General features: G+C 39.8%; 1 protein-coding gene across 13 annotated transcripts in view; it reads right to left on the minus strand.

Annotated features, from left to right (window-relative positions):
* ANKRD44 (ankyrin repeat domain 44) overlaps positions 1 to 18,905 on the minus strand; it is a 224,952-nt gene that overhangs the window by 175,965 nt on the left and 30,082 nt on the right. For all 13 annotated transcript variants that reach the window (XM_045034212.1, XM_045034216.1, XM_045034218.1 and 10 more), the window contains exon 3: positions 2,440 to 2,518. In XM_045034212.1, coding sequence (XP_044890147.1) covers positions 2,440 to 2,518 — 79 coding nt within the window. The remainder of the gene's footprint in view (positions 1 to 2,439; positions 2,519 to 18,905) is intronic.

Consider the following 18,905-nt stretch of genomic DNA (forward strand, 5'->3'; position numbering starts at 1 on the left):
CCTTTCTACTCAGAGGCATTCAGGGTTCCATCCGCCTGGCTAATAGGAGATAATGTCAGTGGGAATTTAGTGGGCTTGGGTTACACTATGCTCTGTAAGTTAATACAACAATGGAGTACACAGCTGTAATGGGCTATTCTGGCAAGGCCAAATCATTTGTCCAACATGGGAATCATTAGCACCTCATCCATTATTAAACTGGAAAGCAGTTTGGTTGGATTCCCTAAAGGGTCAGCTGCCAGATGTAAGCTCAGAAATGAAATCATCGTGCTCTTACAAGGATATTTCTTTAGGAATTTAATATACAAATTGAATAAAGGACCTTTCAAGGAAATTAAAGCCATGTGAATTCCAGGAGTTTGTCTAAGCTTCCACAGTTGAGTAAAACTTCGAAAGAACCTTCCCAATGCTCTCCTGTACCCTACGTCTTCCTAACTGGATATTAGGAGGAGGAAAAATTCCATTGCATGTGCCATCCAAAATTATACCAGAGACTAAACAGGTGTGCAGATCAGGATCTGTGGAAAATTTTCTCCAGGCTCTAGTAGATGAGCCCCATGTAAGTGAGGTTGATGGACTCCATCCCACGTGAAGGTGATACGAAACCAAGTTTCTCAAACAGTCACCAACCCACAGATGCCTGAGGAACATAGAGGGGTCAACTTCATGCTGTAGAATTAAAATCTTCCTTTGGATGTGGAAAAACAAACAAACCAAAAACCAAAGTTGGGGGTCTAAGACAAAGTTTTGAATTTCACCTTCATGAACTAAACATTCCTCTGAGACGTTGAGATGTCTCTTAATACAACACTTGGTTGGTTGGGACCCCTTAGCTGTCGTGCCACAACATTCTTATTTTACACCCCCACTGGTTTTGCCTACAATTTTCCATGGCCCAAGTTTCTACAGCTATAGGGCAACCAGCCAGGTATGTACTGGCTCTCAGCCATAGTCTGTGTCACCCCAAACAATACATGTTTGTTTGGAACACAGCCCTGGAACATCTTTAAAACTGTCAGAAGGAAGGCCTGTTCTTCATTTTTTATTTTTTTTTCAGTAAATATAACCTTTAATCCAGCAGAAAAAAAAATCAGTCTATCAAATGGAAAGTGAAAAAAAGGAGGAAACAATGTACATTAAACATAAAATAAGAAATGACTTGCAAAAATAAATCTCAATATATTAGCAGTTAGGCCTGTTCTTTAAAGCACAAGGAATGTCACACAGAATCTAACCTAAGCTCCTTGCAATTGTCAGGAGCACAGAGCACACACACGTCGTAAGGCACTGAATACTTGCTTCCTGGGAAAATCCACCTCAAGAACACGAACACAACAAAAGTAAGGGCAATGTGAACCTTCCTGGTGTATCACAGCACAATTCTTGTTAGTTTCTTCTACAGTGTTCCCCACGTCTGTTTGAATACATGCATTAGCTCCTACCTTTGCATAGCGTACTTTGGATTTCTACAGTTTCCCTTTACTATCGCAAACAAAGGCAAAATCTTAATATAGGCCTTTTGCATAGTCTGCAGGCAGAGGTATTTCTTCCAGATTTTAATCTTCCCAAACAAAAAGGAGGAGGGGAAAAAGCCAGCCGATCTGCAATCCACACTGAGACACGTGCATGTGCTCAGATTCATTCTAGGGATTTGTCTAGCAAATACTCAAGGGAGAAAGCACATATTGGTTTTGGAAACCAGTTTGGTGAGATGTACCAAGCATACAGGTTTCCAAAAATGAAAGCATTGGTATTTCTAGATCCAATGAGATCTTTAAAATTCATAAAATATAAAATATAAAGAGAATAATAGCCCCCAAACCACGTTTGCCATGTTGGCTTCCAATTTTTTTTAAACAAAATATTTTACAGAGTTGTAGTCTCTTCTTTACCCTTCCCTGAAAATATCTCTCACTCAACCAGCCTCTTCAGAGGTAACCACCATCTGGAAATTGGTATATTTCCTTTCCTTCCATTTTTTATTACATAGTCATAGTCATGTATCCATAAACAAAACATAGTATTATTTTGCCACACAATTTAAATGTATGTAAATACACAGATACATTTGTGTTTTTCATGCAGGCTTTAAGGAGTCAGTTTTGTTTGTTCATTTTTTTAATGACAAAAAAATGAAAAGATATCCAAATCTACTGAATTCATCTATAATACTGGGCCTGATTAGTCAAATCAGACTTTCAAAGTAATAAAATGTTTTAATGGCTACGCCATTTTTCATATAAGAATAACTTCTTGCATTGTTGTTTTTTTGTTTTGTTTTCTTTTTTTGTTTTTGTCTACTGATAAAATCACTGATCAAATAAACTTCCATGAGCACAATAAAGAAATTTCGTTTGGGTTCACTGTCATAGTCAATCTAGTGAGTTGGTCATTTAAATTTTTATCTGCAATTGACTTTTAAGTAGATCTGGTATTTACCTGACAGAATCAGGAGTTCAATGATCTCTGCATCTCCCAGAAACGCAGCCACATGAAGCGGGGTTCGCTTCTCAGAATCCTGAAACAGCGGCAAAGATAAACAAGTCAGTGGAGGCCGGAGGTGCCTTTTGTAGACACAGCCAGACATGTCACTTACTCTGAGGTTAATGTTTGTGGGGAGAATGAAGGCTAAAACCTACTCAGGTGAGCTCTGGTTCCACATTTCTCTCAGCGTCTCCCGCAGTCACACGTACAAAAGGTCCCGTTCGGGGTCTGTGTGTTGCATTTGTGTCCCTGCTCCTTTTACTGGAGCCCAGCTCAGGTCAGGGATGGACTATCGTGCAATGGATGATGACATTCAACTTATTTTCAGACCTTCGTTATGGCAAAATAGAAAAAATTCAAACCCTTCTACCTACTGTAATAGCAGTGTTCAAAGCATACAATGATTTCTTTCAAAGCGAACATAGAATTGTTCACAAGGACATTAAATATAAGTACAGTCACTTTCCCCTTTCCATCTCCATTAACTGTTGCCTGGTTCGCTGCCCATTCATGTAACACATAATGAGTGCCTACTGTGTGCCAGGAACCAGATTTTGGGTTCAGTCCCTGTCCTTGTGAAATTTACATTCAAATGGGGAGGCTGCCAATAGTCCTGGAAACCAGTTACAAGACAACACTTCAGATGATGATAAAGGCTGTAACAAAACTAAAACAGGGTGGGGCGCCTGGGTGGCGCAGTCGGTTAAGCGTCCGACTTCAGCCAGGTCACGATCTCGCGGTCCGTGAGTTCGAGCCCCGCGTCAGGCTCTGGGCTGATGGCTCAGAGCCTGGAGCCTGTTTCTGATTCTGTGTCTCCCTCTCTCTCTGCCCCTCCCCCGTTCATGCTCTGTCTCTCTCTGTCCCAAAAATAAATAAAACGTTGAAAAAAAAAGAAAAAAAAATAAAAAAAAAAAACAACTAAAACAGGGTAATGGGATCCCATGACTGGCGTGATGGGAACAAGATTCCTCAGAATGATGGAATAAGGCCTTTCTGAAAATACTGACATTGAAGCCAAGAGCTGAGGTAGATACCATTATCTCTGTTTTACAGATGAGAAAACTGTGGCTCAAATAAATTAAGAAATTTCCTCCAGACCCCACAGGTATATAGCAGAGCCAAGGCTGGACTTTTGCCTGTCAGACTCCATTCTAAGTCCATGGCAAAGCATTTAACATATTGTGTTGTTAAGATGATAAAATGAAGCGGAAAAAAATATTGCTTCTCCATCTGTAAACTGGAGGATGTGATGAGAGAATTCAAGACAATGTAAGTAAATAGAGCCCTAGGCAGGCACGAAGCTTGGCCTGTGCATGCCATGAGTTCCAGGCAAAGCTGTCTTCATCATGAGCATAGATGGTTGTGTGATATCTCCCCTCCAAGAACAAGAATTCCACAAGGTAAAGAACTTGCTCCCTTTATCCCCACAGTAGCGGCCAACTAGACGCTCAGCGTAAATTGGCCAAATTGAACCAGTCTACGTGCGTTGCGTCTTCTACAAACTTCCGTTGATTGCTCCACGACAGTAATCAAAGTTTGTATGCTGTGCATTGGAGGTTTCCCCTAAAACCAGCATGCATTTTAGTTTCAAGATTTGTGAAGTTACTGTTGGTTTTAATCATCGTTCCTATTATCACTTGATGATACAACCTACCCAACCACCCTTGGATTTGCCCAAGGACACGATTCTGTTTTCTGACAATTCAGACCCTCTGCTCCTTCTCAGTCTCTTTCAGACTACTGCTTTTAGGCATTTTGTGACTCACTAATATCTAAAACAGATGGCAGGCAGGGGACATGACAAGAACTGATGTTCAAACCAGTCTATATGTTAGGAGGTTTGGGAAATAGGTTTTATGAAGGGTTGGACTAACTCTTAAGTGGGTAAAAAGAGGGGTCTGAATTAGCTGGGAATTTATGTTCCCTATGCATGTTGCAGGCAATTATTACTGATAAGTGGAAATAGGACAGTCATGTAACTATTCCATATAAAGTAAGGGTATGCTGTAGAAAATTCAGAAAGCTATATAACCATGGTTAACCCTCTTAGTTATACCATCCTTTCCATGAAAATAGAGATTCAGTATTTGAAACCTGAAAAATATCTCAAGTGTATTAATTTGTGCAAAGAGCTACACTAAGAACTGAGACTAGACTTTCACAAATGCTTTCCATTTCTTTTTCTTCTACTGTTATCTCTACAAGCATTTTCCATCTTAGCCTCACCTCTTTGAATCCCTGCTGTGACTATAAAACATTTTTCTTGAGTCTTGTGACAAAAGTTACATAATTATATGTTCTTCTGTGAACTGAACGGGTTCCAGGGTTTGGTTCAACAAATTAAACCTTACCTAAGTGACTTAAACAAGGACTAACCCGGTCTAAAGTATGACTTCATTTGACCTGAAGCAAAGTCAATGCTCTGTGTGAGAGCTTGGCCTCAAATAAAAAAATCAAGAAAACCCCACTATCTAAAACTGTTTGGCCTGTCATTATAAGACTGGCTTTGCTGATTCTGTGGCCCCTTTTATGACATGGCTTGTTCAAACTGAAGTTTTTAGAATATAAAATGGATGTGTTACATGAGATCATATTGTAAAAATGCTGGGTTGCAAATACCAGTGTTCCTGTTGAAATGTATTTAAAGGTTTCCTGTAGCTTCCAGAACAACTATACCGATTGATACTCTCCTTCAGTGACATGCCACAGACAGGTAACTGCAGAGAAGACCTGTATTCCGGCAGCAGGTCTTTGGTTCTCTGAAGCATCAGAACTAGATAAACAATTTCATGTGCTATTAAGATCTTAACTAAAATAACAAATCATGTCCACTATTGACCAAGGGTCACCAACACCAGCTCTCTGGCAGGAACCTGAATGGTATACAGGGTCCTGAGCTGAGAGGTAAATAAGAGAGCCACAGTACTCACCAAACTCAATCAGGTAAAATCAGCTCAGAGGCTGCAGTTCATCCTCTGCCTAAGTATAAGGCCGCTCTACTTTGCCACAAGCTAGACAAATGGACAAGAAGATGTGATGGTAGGAGAAGGAAGGAAAAGGGTCTGGGGAAAACAGTACACTAGCAATAATACTAGAAAAACATGTTCTAGGCCAATGACACTCCTAGAGTATCTAGAAACAAAACCTAATTACAGAGTGCTTTAATTTTTTTTTTTTTCAAAATGCCTTTTAATCTATTCTACTACTTGAATCTCATAACATCCCTATTGGGGAGACATGCCTTTCAGAATCATGTTGTTAGGTCTTATTATTGTCATTTGAAAGCTATGATGTTTTAGATTGAAAAGCTAGGGACTCTGAGCATTCTGTATGACTTGCCCAACACTCGGGGATGGGAGATGAGGTGAAGAATTAGAACTGACCCTCACAGAGAGAGAAACCCTTGCAGTGGTCTTGAAGAAAGATTCTTGAAATAAGCTGATGTTGAAAAAAGGCCAAACATTCTCACAGGTAGATGGAAGAGCAATGCCTTGGCCTAGACTCTTGGTGGGGGAATAAAAGTATCTCCACTGAGCATTCCCACAATTTACCGTGATGTGGTTTGGAGTTTTGAATTCACAATACTTGCGTATTCCAGGAACTTTCAAGCTGAAAACCAGGCATAAAATTGGTTCTAGGCTTAGGACATCCTTAGGGTGACAACAAGAAGAAACAAGACCTCTTTGGAGGGATGTGTCCTCAATAAAAGCAACAACGGACACCCACAGTTAAGCCACCCCCGAAGATGAGCTCACAAGCCTAAGCCACAAGACCCATGTGGAAGCAATTAAATATAACCAAGAATCAGCAGGCACAACAACCAGAGAGAACTTGAGATAACAGAAGAATCAGATGAACATATGAATAGTGTTTAAAATCATTTAAGATGTAAAAGGCAAGGCCCAAGAAGAAAAAAAAAACATTATTTTTTTTTAATGAACAAAATTTGGGGGAGAAGTGTGCAGGAAGAGTTTCAGGAAGTAGTACAAACACATGATGCTGCCAATCACCTAAAGCTCTGGACTAAGACAGATGAAAACAAGAAGAGTAAACAAGAAGGAAAGGAGAAGAAAAAATAAGGACAGTGACTTTGGGGTATGTTTTACAATCATTTTTCAGCCATATTTTCTAGACATAGACCTTTAGTTGAGAAGTTATTATACTCCAGATATTGTGGTGGATGTTAAGAATGCAAATGAAAAGCATCCAGGCCTTGCCCTAAAGAAACTTACAACCCAGTTACCAGTTTCCGTATCTAGGACATTAGAATAAAAATAAGAAGCAAGCGGCAATTAGTGACACTTGCGATGTTCAATGATTTGTGAAAATTACCATAAGTGATGAGACTAATGTCTTAGTGAATACTACCCTGAAACCCACCCCATTCTGAACTGCCCTGGGCAGCAAATCTAAACTGACAAGAGAAAAATCACTTCTGAGTTGGGAAATAAGCACATTTTGCCCAGGGCTCTCTAGAAACCGTACTGGCTCCAGTTTACCTAGGAACTTCAGAAACCCAGGGAGAGACTTTCACTTTAGCCACAGAGCCCAGCCTATATCTTACAGGGCTGACTTAGGGATCTTTTCTGGATCAAAGTTAGAATCGAGGACCAGGTCAGGACCAGAGAGGAACGTTCAGATATAGTGGCTGAGCTAAGTGTTCTGCTTCATTTGCATTCACTGACACCTGGTCCTCAAGTGGATGTTCCACAATGACCAAGAGTTGATGGATGGTCATTGTGGTCTTTCCAACACTAATCATACAAAAGGAGAAAATAATGCAAAAGCAACCACAGTAAATTCAACACACATTGGAAATGACTCATCGGTGACTTATCCACACTGACAGCACAGAGCCCGATGTGGGGCTCAAACTCACGAACAGTGAGCTTGCAACCTGAGCCAAAGTTGGACACTTAACTGACTGAGCCACCCAGGTGCCCCACATCAGTGTATTTTTTAAAAGATTGTTCAAGTATCACAAAAAAAAAGACCTTTTCCCATTAACCAGTAGCTCCGATTCCAAATAGCCCTTTGAAAACAGATTCGTAGCCACGAAAAGACGGTTTCTCCAGAAGGAAGGAAGGTAAACCCTTCCTTTCTATGAATAGCCAGAGACACACACAGCCAGCTGGCGTCTGAGCTAAATTTGCAGTATGTCATAGAGAGATCAGGCAGAGGAAGTTTCTGTCGTCTGTTTACCAAAGAAGCAGATGAAAGAAAATAGGGAACTTGAAGTATATACACATAAAGTGAGTTTGACATGGGCAGAGAAGCCATTGTGGCAGCCAAAAATACGGTGTAGGCAGGCAGACTGAGGGGGCACCCCAAGCCTCTGCTCTGAAGATTAAGAATTGTTTATTATATGCTTTAGAAATTCTCAGCTAGAAGTGCATGATCTAATCTTCATTATAAGTATCTATCATACACTAAAAAAAATATCCCTCCCTACATATAAATATCTTACGTACCAAGACAGGCGGATGGAGCAGTATTAAGAAAAGAAGCCCTGCAAAGCCTTGCTGTCATGAAACACAGCAGTTAAGTTTCGATTGTCAATCCAAACTCCCATGAATAGCAAAGAAGCAAGGAAATAACGGACAACTTAGGCCCAATAAGTTTAATGCGACATTGAACAGAGATCGCTAGAAGGAAGGAGATGTCTAAAAAAAACTCTGAACACAAAACAGTTACCTTGGAGATACTTCAAATCATGTGAAGAAAAGAGCTCAAGACATGTTATGTTATAGGTTGACATCAAACAAGATGCAAAATGGGAAAGATGGGTCTTAAGGTGAGGAATTAAAAGAAATTTGTAAAGAATTAAAGCAGAGAAACAAACGTCATGTTTCTTTTTAAAATTTTCATGTTTACTTTCAAGTTTTAACATCTCACAAATACGAGAGGTACAGAAAATAACAGATTTGTATGTTGCCACCAGCAAAATCAAACATGTTGACATTTTTCTCTATCTGCCTCAGAACTCTGTTTTAAAAAATAGCTTTAGGGGTAAAGTGCCAGGAGTATTGTGACTTGCAATGGTTTTGAAAATAACTTGAAGTGTGTGGCAGAGAGGAAAGAGAGAGAGAAAGAGGAGGTTGGGGGAAGGGACTGTTTTGAATTCTTAGCTATTACAAATGGCATTGCAATGCACATCTTTGTGCATGTCCCTCTGCACATACGGGTGAAAATTTCCCTACAGCAGATACCAAGAAAAAGAAGTGCTGGATCTCAGTGTTTATACATTCTCAACTTTATTAGGTATTTTCCATAGCTTTCAAAAGTAGTTTTACAATTTATACTCTCTAGCCATAAATTTGCTCCTTTCTCCAACATCCTTGCCAATATTTGATGCTACTGACCATATTACTTTTTGCCAATATGATGTGTCTGACACGATATTTCATTGTTGCTTTGATTTACATTTCACTACGTACAAGTGAAATTAAGATTTTTTCTTTCTTAAAATTTTTAAGATTTTTTCTTAAAAAGAAGGTTTTGGCTTCTTCAACTGCATATTGCCTGTACATATCCTTTACTCACTTCTAAGTTCAGTTGTCAGTCTTCTTCTTATGATATGCAGAGTTTTTATGTAGTTCAACTTTCAATGGAAACTCAAGTTATGCCTTCAGCTAGACACAGCAGAGATGAATTGATGTCTACCCCAAGTCATCATAGGAGAAAAATTTAGATTGATAGTCAGTATTCATCTATCCTATGGAGCTGGATTTTCCTCAGCTGGAATTTTCTACATCTCAAATGTGACAGCAAATCTCTGCCCCTACATACCTCCAGCATCAAACAACTTTATTCAGTCATCATTCTGTTGGTATTTTAACCCATCCATTTGAATTTAAATGAGTGTATGAGGAACACCAGTACATTTTGTGATATCTAAACATGTTCAAATGACAAGTCCAAACCTCAAAATGATACCCAATTCTTAAAATGAAACAAGAATCATTCAAAAATCACTTGAAACAAAGGTAAAATAAGGGAAATAAGAATGCCAAAAGTGTTCTGATTGTATCTGCCTTAGGTAACTAAATATTGGATATTTTTACATTACGCTAATTTTTTAAACTAAGATGCGTACTAAGTAAAAATTGCATCAGAGATTATATATTTCCTAATTTGATCCTTGAAACACTGTGGTAAGGTACATATTGTCATTCCCATTTTGCAGTAGAAAAGCATGAGATTTTGAGATGATGAGTAATGTGGCCAGAGTCACACAGCTAGTCATGGCAGAACCAGGACTCCGAACCAGATCCGATTCCATTATTCATGCTCTTGCTGACTCTGAATAGTTAACAAGCCTGGGTAAACAAAATGCAAGTTATTTTTCATTACAATTAACACTCTTGACCTAGTACTCTAGACCTGAGGACAAAATTCTCATAAGTAAAAAGTGCAAGCAGGCAAGTAGAATAGAGTTGGAGAATTAACATTACCTGACTTTTAATGCTTATCATAAAGCTACAGTACTCAAGACAATTGGGTACTGGTGCAAAGACGCATATATGCACAACTTACTGGATTGTCAAAAAAGGGAAAATGGCAATTCACTGGTGAAAGGATAGCATTGTCAACAAACAGCATTGACACAATTAGATATTCATATGCAAATAAAATGAACTTTGATCTGTACCTTGCACCCTAGACAAAAATTAAATCAAGATCACAGAACTAAATGTAAAATGTAAAACTATGAAATATCTGAAGGAAACACAAGAGAAATCCCTTGCGACCTTGGGTTGGACACAAATTTCTTAGATGTAACTCCAAAGCATAACCCAGAAAAGAACAAACTGATAAACTGTATTCCATCAACATTAGTAACGTCTGCTCTTTGAAATACACCGTTAGGTGAATGCAAAGATGAGCCACAGACTGGAAGAAAATATGTTTAAAGCATAACTATTGAATAGAAGATTTCTATCTAGACTATACAAAAACTCAAAATTCACTAACATGAAAGCAAACAATCCATTTAAAAACTAGAGAAAATATCTGAACAGATATTTCACCAAGGAAAGTATACAGATAGCAAATAAGCATATAAAATGAAGCTCAATATCATTAACCATTAGGGAAATGTAAATCAAAATTATATACTCATTAAATTAGCTAACACTAAAAGGACTGGTGATATCAGGTGTTGAGGATGTGGAGAAACCGGAACATGCAGACATGCCGGTAGGAACATAAAATGGTACAACCACTTGAGAAAACAGTTTGACAATTTTTTAAAAAGTCAAACACAGATGTACTTTACGATCCAGAATCCTAGGAATTTGCCCTAGAGAAATAAAAGTATATGTCCATACAAGGATTTGCACATAAACGTTCACAAGTTTTATGTGTAATAGCCAAAAACTGGAAACAATCCAAAATCTCCATCAGCAGATGAACGGTGTTATTTCCACACAATGGAACACTATTCAGTAATTAAAAGGAAGGAACTATTGCTGTGTGTCACAACATGGACGAATCAAAATAATTACGTTGAGTGAAAGAAGCTAGCATAAAAAAAGAGTACACACTGTATGAATTCATTTACATAAAATTCTAGGAAATGCAAACTAATGTACAACAATGGAAAGCAGATCAATGGTTCCCTGAGGTGGCTGGAGCAGAGATTGGAAGGGGCGGGGGGTTAAGGATTACCAAGGGGCACAAGGAAGCTTTTGGGAATGATAGATAGGTTCATTATCTCGATTGTGGTAATGGTTTCATGGATATAAATATGTCAAAACTTTGCAAATTGTACACTTTAGGCATGTCTGGTATATCATATGCCAATTATATCTCAATTAAGCTGTTGTGAAAATACACAAGTGGGCAAATAAAACTTTCTGTCGCTTGTGTAACATAAAGAAGGGGATATTTATGAGTTAAAAAAATACACCTAGGCAATAATATAAATTCAGTTAATAGGAGAAGAGAAATAGAATCTGATCAACCAATAATGTATTAATTTTAGAGGCAACTCATGTTATGTCCCACTCATGTAGAGACATAAAAGTGAAGCCCTTGCAAAAGAATAGGGTGTTGGATTTACGTCTACATGCTTTAAACAGAGGCACAAGAAAGAGTTCTCTTCAAAATCCCTTGGAACATTTACATTTCCTAAAAGAAACCTGTGACAAGTGTGTATTGAGTAAGGATGTAGAAAATAAATCCAGAAAATCAAGTACGAGTGGGAAGATGGATGGTCTATGCCTAACCTGTGGGTACACTGCAGCATGTCAGCGGATTACCAAGGGACTTATGGGATCTTACCACAGTACCCCGAGATTCCCAAATGACAGAAGCCCTTTTACATCGATTTCTGCCTAGGAAAGTTGATGGAGTGCCAACTATTTGTTCTCTTGCTCTGATATCACTTGGCCAGCAAAATTTCTTGACAGTGCAAACAGGATATAGAAAAGGATCCTACTCCTCAACTGCTACAGAATGGAAAACTGGCCAAGATGCTTGTGCTTTGTTGCCAGTGAAACAGTAATATACATCCAGCCACTGCAAAGACATCATCAGGAGTATCTGATGAAAACCAAAGCAGGTCTTCAAAGCACTACCTCCCCTCGCATCCTACAAACTAATAAAGTTCACAGCTGTTCTGTGCAGTATCTCAAGCATATTAAGGAGCAGTACCTTTTAATGCATTTGTTAAATAGTTTTTATGAAGAAACCCTAATTCTTGTACAAGTGGGAATGTTTTACTACTAAGGGTATTTAAGGAAACTCATAGATTGGAACTGCTCTTGGTTCCAACGAACTAACCAATGAGGTGAGAAGTCTAGTTTCAGTTGGGGCCCCACCCCCGGCTCACTGTCTCTTTTAATTACTTCATTAACCAGCTTATTCAAGAAAACATTGGTGCCTAATAGGAAAGGCACACAACTAAGAAAATAAATTAATTGGAAAATTATCTTCTATTGATGAAAGAGTAAAAAGAAAGCAGTTGCTAGCTTTTCACACCTATCAGGGGCTAGCAAGCGTGAAAATTTGACATCAGGTAAATGGCCACACAGTGTCAGAATCAAAATCTCAGAAGAGGAAACCTAAATTTATAAAATATTAGAACTGGAAAGCATTAGAGACATCCAGAGAGTTTAATTGATTGGCCCAAGGTCACATGGCTATTAATGGCAGTGGTAGAATCCTTCACTAATGCAAATGACAAAATATTTACTAGGGTCTTCTATGTGCCAGACAGCATGCTCAGTTCTAGAATGCAGCTGCGTTCAAGATACAAGTCCCTCCCCTCACAGGAGCCTCAAAGGATCTTGCTCTCTTGACTATGGTGATGGGCTCTTTACTACAGTAGACTAATATTAGATTAATCACACCAGTCAGCAAAGAGCAAACACACACAACACAGTGTAGAAAATGCCAAAGAGAGAAAGAAAGAGTGTGGTATAAAAGGAGACAATGCTCAAAGGCGTCCAGTCTGGATACAACAATAACTTAGTTCTTGGGTCTGTTTTTGTCTCTCACGTGTGCATTTGGTTGGGGGGAGGGGAATTAAAACTAAATCTTAGAAAAACTGTTTCTGCAGTCATAGAAAATCCTCCTAACTGAAAAGATTTAGTAGCTCTTCACAAGTTTTTTTTCCAGCCTCCAGGTGGATATTTTAGAAACAGTTTGTATGTAATACTAATAATAAAAACCACCAATGCAGTTGTGGACATATCAGATCGGCTCAATGTACTAAGATGGTTACAGTGATTACCTCTGGGTGAACAATTTTATGAGTGTTCTTTACTTTCTTCTTTCTTTGCCTGTCTTTCAAGACTTTGTACATAATGCAGTTTAGAAACAAGAAAACACAATTCCTTTTGTAAATAAGAAAAGACTTTCCTATAAAAAAATAACAAGAGTCAGTTTTAACTAACTGCATATAAATGTAATGCACTGGACATTATTTATTGTCCAAAGCCTTAATCATCTTGTAGTAGGTTATAATATGCAAATGTGTTTCTGTGCAAATGACAAAACATTATGTTTATGACTAAACATGGGAGGATTCTAATGCTCCATAGCCTTGCCAGAGCACTGTCCTACACAGTGCATCATCTAATTCTTGAGAAAACTCAAGGGAACTAATCAAGTGGTATTGTTGTCCCCATTTTGCAAGACAGGAATCAAGGCTGATTGGGAGAGTTAAATGACTTGTCCAGAGTCCTCTGTGTTTTCTCTCAATACCATATAAAGCCTTACTAATCAGTAACATTCCTCTCCAAAGAAAAACCTGTTTCCACCCTTTTCACGGCCTTTGGAGGCCTTTAGTCCTAATGGGACCTTTTCTGTCAAGTGTCCTTCAGGATAGGGACACACACACACACACACACACACACACACACACACACACACACCCCTTCATTAGAGGCATCTTCTTGTGGCTAAAAGAGCATATACTCTGGAGTAAGAGTGACATAACTTTGAACCCCTCCTCTGCCACTTACGAGCTGTGTGACCTTGAGCAAATAAATCAACCTCTGAGACTCATTTTCCTTTTCTGTAAAATGAAAATGGACTATCTCTCCAACAGGTACAAAGTGGATGTTAGATAAATATTAGCCATCCTATTATCATTATAACTACAGACATCTTTGCAGCTTATCCTGATTTTTTTCAGTTCCTCTTGGGCTTAGAGAAAACAAGAAGGAGATTCAGAGCAACAATTTTACTGGAGAAACAATTTTACTGTCAAGTAATGATATTTGTTGGGGCACCTAGGTGGCTCAGTGAGTAGAGCATGTGACTCTTGATCTTGGGGTTGTAAGCTGGGCCCCTCATTGGGTGTAGAGATTACTTAAAAAATAAAATCTTAAAAAGAAGTAAAGACATGATATTTGTTTACCAGTAGAAGGGCTGAGGCTGCCTACTCAAAGCTGGCCAATAGCAGTGTTTTGCCTGTCTCCTTTCCTGCCTGAAGCAGTCACCCCCCAAAGGTCTGGCCATTGTATCCTGTCCAACCTCAACCAAAGGTAGCCAAAGCCTTTCCCAGACTCTAGAGTTGGGCCTTGCATGATTCATCCTTTATCTCTTGTAACTCACAGTGGAGTCTTTTCCTCTCACAGAATGACCTAAAAGACCCACACCTCAGCAGTTCTAAATCCTTGTTCAGAAAATATCCCTACTGTCATGAAGGCCTTTTTTGTCACTTATTCTTGGTAGCTCAGCAGAGTCAGATCTGGTTGCAACCTGGACAGATGGGAGCTGCCCCAAGGGTTTGGATGCTGTGCTTTCTTTCCTTCCCCAAAGCTGAAAACCTTTGAACCAGGCATCCCCAAGCTAGAACACCCTTGCCAAACCTTTCTAACACTTAATAAGACGGTTTTGACACTCACGACACCTATGCTATCAATGATAGTTCCCCTCATTAACTTATTAGAAATCCACCACAGAATTGTTAAAGGTCCTCAGGAAGATAACCTGGGGGTCACCTTCCAAATCAACAAGGAAGGAAATATTCATTTATGCCCTTACCAAATTCAAACAATCGGGTAGAAAGCTAACCACACTGCAAAGATTCCATATAGAAGAGTCAGCTTAGAGAAGGTAGATTGCAAAATGGCAGGCTTAGCAAGCCCCTCAATTACAGACTGATAGTAGCGGTCCCAGAACCTGAAGAAGGTTACATAACATGCTTCTTGGAGACAAGGGATTTGGGAGATGTACCTTTCCACCTCCAGGCAACCTCTAATAAACCTATAGCACTTGAGAACAACCATCAGAGAAAATGGTCACTGAGATGCACTTGGCCTTCATAAACTTGGGCTGTAAGGGAAATTTTTTTCCCCATATCAACTTTAAATTACTGTATTTCCCAACTAACTAGACTTTTTCATGTGGGTTAAGACCACCTCAAGATCCTCATTCAACAATCTGGCTTCTGGCAGCATAGAGAAAACAAGAATGGGTCTTCTTTTAGAAGACATCAAATACCCATGTACTCAACACCAGAGAAGACACAGGGATATGGCATTTCATTGATGGATAAAATGCTAATGCATATTTGGATGCTTTGCTTGCTTGTGATTATCATCCTTTCTCTATTGAACTTATGTATTCTTGGGAGGGAATGATCTTCAATTTAAATGTATCTTGTTCTGCATACCATATGTATTTTTGAAAGTGGTTTAAACATTAAGTTGTGAAGAATTGATTAGTTTACCTGAATTATAAAATAATGACTAGAATATAAAAGAAGACATGACGTTCAATCAGATGAGTGTCCTGGGGTATTACTTTTGGCTGCTCTAGACTTGAAGTCTTTGTGCCCTCTCTGGGCAATTTGACCTCAAGATGGAATAGAGCCAGACATATCTTATTAGTACATCAGCCTTCTATTTCCTATAGACATGGAAACTTTTACCAGCTCACACATTGCCATGATCTTACAACTTGGAGGGACTACTCCCCCATTACCCACCTCCTATCTATTAGTTCCATACTCATAGATGTGCTTCATGCTCAGCCTTGAAATCCCCCATAAGACCCCATCATCGTTAGTGATCCACCTGGTCAAATGGCTTAGCCCACAGTATGTTCTGGTATGTGATACTTTCCTCCTTATTGTCCCTAGATCAATGCTAATCTTAGATCACTCCCCAACTTCAACCTTAAGAATATATGCTTGGGTTTTCAGTATAACCTGAAAATACCCTGATATGTTCTCTTCCCATCCTAAATGCGACAAGATGTTTAGGTTTCCACTCTCTGAACACCACTGGAGAAAGCACAGAGCTCTATGACCACTGGCCTACTTGTTACACACCATTTTATGTCTAAGAATCTGTATTTCCTGCTTCTATAAACCTGATGAGTGTCTTCTACCTTTTCCTCACCAAAGCAAAGACTACCAACTGGGGTAACCTGATGGAAAGCCAAGTTTCAGAGAGATGTAAATGTCAAAGTGTGATGCTCTGAGACCCTCAACAGAAAACAGTTCCCTCTTGAGAAGAAGCAGGAACATTTGACAAAAGGATGTTTTTAATTAATTTTTTTGAATTCAAGTATAATTAAGGACATTTTATTTTAAAGTCACAAAACAGGGGACACCTGAGTAGCTCAGTCAGTTAAGTGTCCAAGTCTTGATTTCAGCTCAGGTCATGATCTCACTATTGGTCATGGGATTGGGACCTGTGTCAGGCTCCACACTGGGCATGGGGCCTGTTTATGATTCTGTCTCTCTCTCCCTCTGCCCCTCCCCTGCTTGTGCACAGGTGCTCTCTCTCAAAAAAATGTAAATAAATAAAGTCATAAAACAGGGAGCCACTGATTTAGGGTTTTGGAGTTACCTGGAAGAGTGTCACCTCACTCAAGTGTCAGCCCAAATGTCCATTCCTCTGAAACCTTGTCTGATCCTCTATCCCATTCCCCTTCCTCTACTCTACAGTCTCTATTATAGCACCATCACATCCAATTGTCTACTCTTCTTTTCTCCATGCCTCCCACTAACCAGGTTGAGGGCTCAGAGGGCAGAAATAGTCTTATTCATCTCTGTATCAACCCAGCACTACATCTGGCATACAGTAGGTGCTCAACATATGTGTCTTGAAGGAATAAAAAGGAGTAATGTCTTGATTTATCTTAGATTCTTTATCAAAACATACACCCCCCAATAAGAACAGGGTCTATATAAAGATGGCCTGAAGGTTTCTGTGGTGAGACAGAGGAATGGTTGTCTACAAGGGGTTAGGGATGCCATAGAGTCTGGGTGGGTGGGTGTCATGGTTGCGTGTAGTTCTCATCCAACTCTAACCTTGACTGAAGATAGCAACCCCCTCAGTCCATTGCAGGTAGGCTTGGCCTTGTTTCAAAGCTGTTTGTGATGAAAAGTACAGCCCCCAAGTTGTCAATGATATTGTAATAATGTTGTATGGTGACAGATGACAACTACATTTACCGTGGTGAGCACTGTGTAATGTACAGAATTGTTGAACCACTATGTTGTGCACCTGAAGCTAGTATAACATGTATGCCAATCTTACTTCAATAGTAAAAACAAAATTTTTAAGCTGTTTGACCATCCTAGAACCTTCAGCCCTTCAGACTTCCTATTGATTCTATTGCTCTCAACTGGGGCCTTGGTCTTGCACCTTACTTACCCAGCATGTAGGAAGGCTTGCTAAGAAGCTTGTAACAAGCAACTATGAGGCTCAGCTAACATCCCTTCTCAGTTGAGCTCACTCACCTGTGCTCTCTCTTAACGAGGGCTGCCTACTGCAGGGATATGGTTTGTGAGATCTCGCCTACAAGAAGATATTAATGTCCGTGGCCAGGCCACAAATACCAGTTCCCAGAAACCTAGTGACTTGTGGAACTAGAGAAAAAACACTGAAAATTTTTTTTTAATTGTGGCACATTTATTTCCTTGTTTCTGCTAGCCCAAACCTGTGTATGAAATGATCAGAGGCTCCTATTAAAATCAAACTGCTGGTATGGAATAGTTCCAGGCAGAGGAAATCTGGATGTTGGAACAGAGTCATGGAAAGTAGAAGGCGTGGGTTTGTAACTTTATTAACAGGCTGGTGCAGGCCCAGTGCTGAGGAAGGGTGCTGGGGATAAAAGGAGAGGGTTGATGAGATTACAGGGGAGTGGTTCCACCAAAGTGCTTTATAAAGGACAAGAAATAGGGGCAGCTGGGTGGCTCAGTCGGTTAAGCAAGCGTCCGACTTCAGCTCAGGTCATGATCTCACAGTCTGTGAGTCTGGGCCCCGCATCGGGCTCTGTGCTGACAGCTCAGAGCCTGGAGCCTGTTTCAGATTCTGTGTCTCCCTCTCTTTCTGCCCCTCCCCCGCTCGTACTCTGTCTCTGTCTCTCTCAAAAATAAATTAAAAAACATATAAAGGACAAGAAATAGAAGCAGGGTCACAGGTGGTGTCTAACTTTTTTGTTTAAAAAAAATTTTTTTTTAATGTTTGTTTTTGAGAGAGACAGAGCCTGAGTTGGGGAGGGGCAGAGAGAGAGAGAGAGAAATCTGAAGCAGGCTCCAGGCTCTGAGCTATCAGCACAAAGCCTGATGTGGGGCTTGAACTCACAAACTATGAGATCATGACCTGAGCCAAAGTCCAATGCTTAACCAACTGAACCACCTAGGTGCCCCACCTAACTCTTTTAAAGTTTTAAGAATTTCCCAGAAGGATGAATTTCCCAGAGGCTGAGGTGCGCTGGGAGACCCACAAGCCAGACCAGCCATGTCATTTGGCTAGGACCAGAGTTACTGGAGAAATTTTATTCAGAGGGTGAGAAAGAACTTTATTTCCAACCTGCTTGAGTGAGGGCTTTGTACATTCCTCAGGTCCCCGGAGGTCTGGCCTCAGACACTACCAGCTGTGCCTGGGTAGCAGGACCCTCTCTCGCAGCACAAGGTCAAGAGTGTGGGGAAGACGGGGCTGAAGTAGGAG

Source organism: Felis catus, chromosome C1 (assembly GCF_018350175.1).
Source record: "Felis catus isolate Fca126 chromosome C1, F.catus_Fca126_mat1.0, whole genome shotgun sequence".
Lineage (NCBI taxonomy): Eukaryota > Metazoa > Chordata > Mammalia > Carnivora > Felidae > Felis > Felis catus.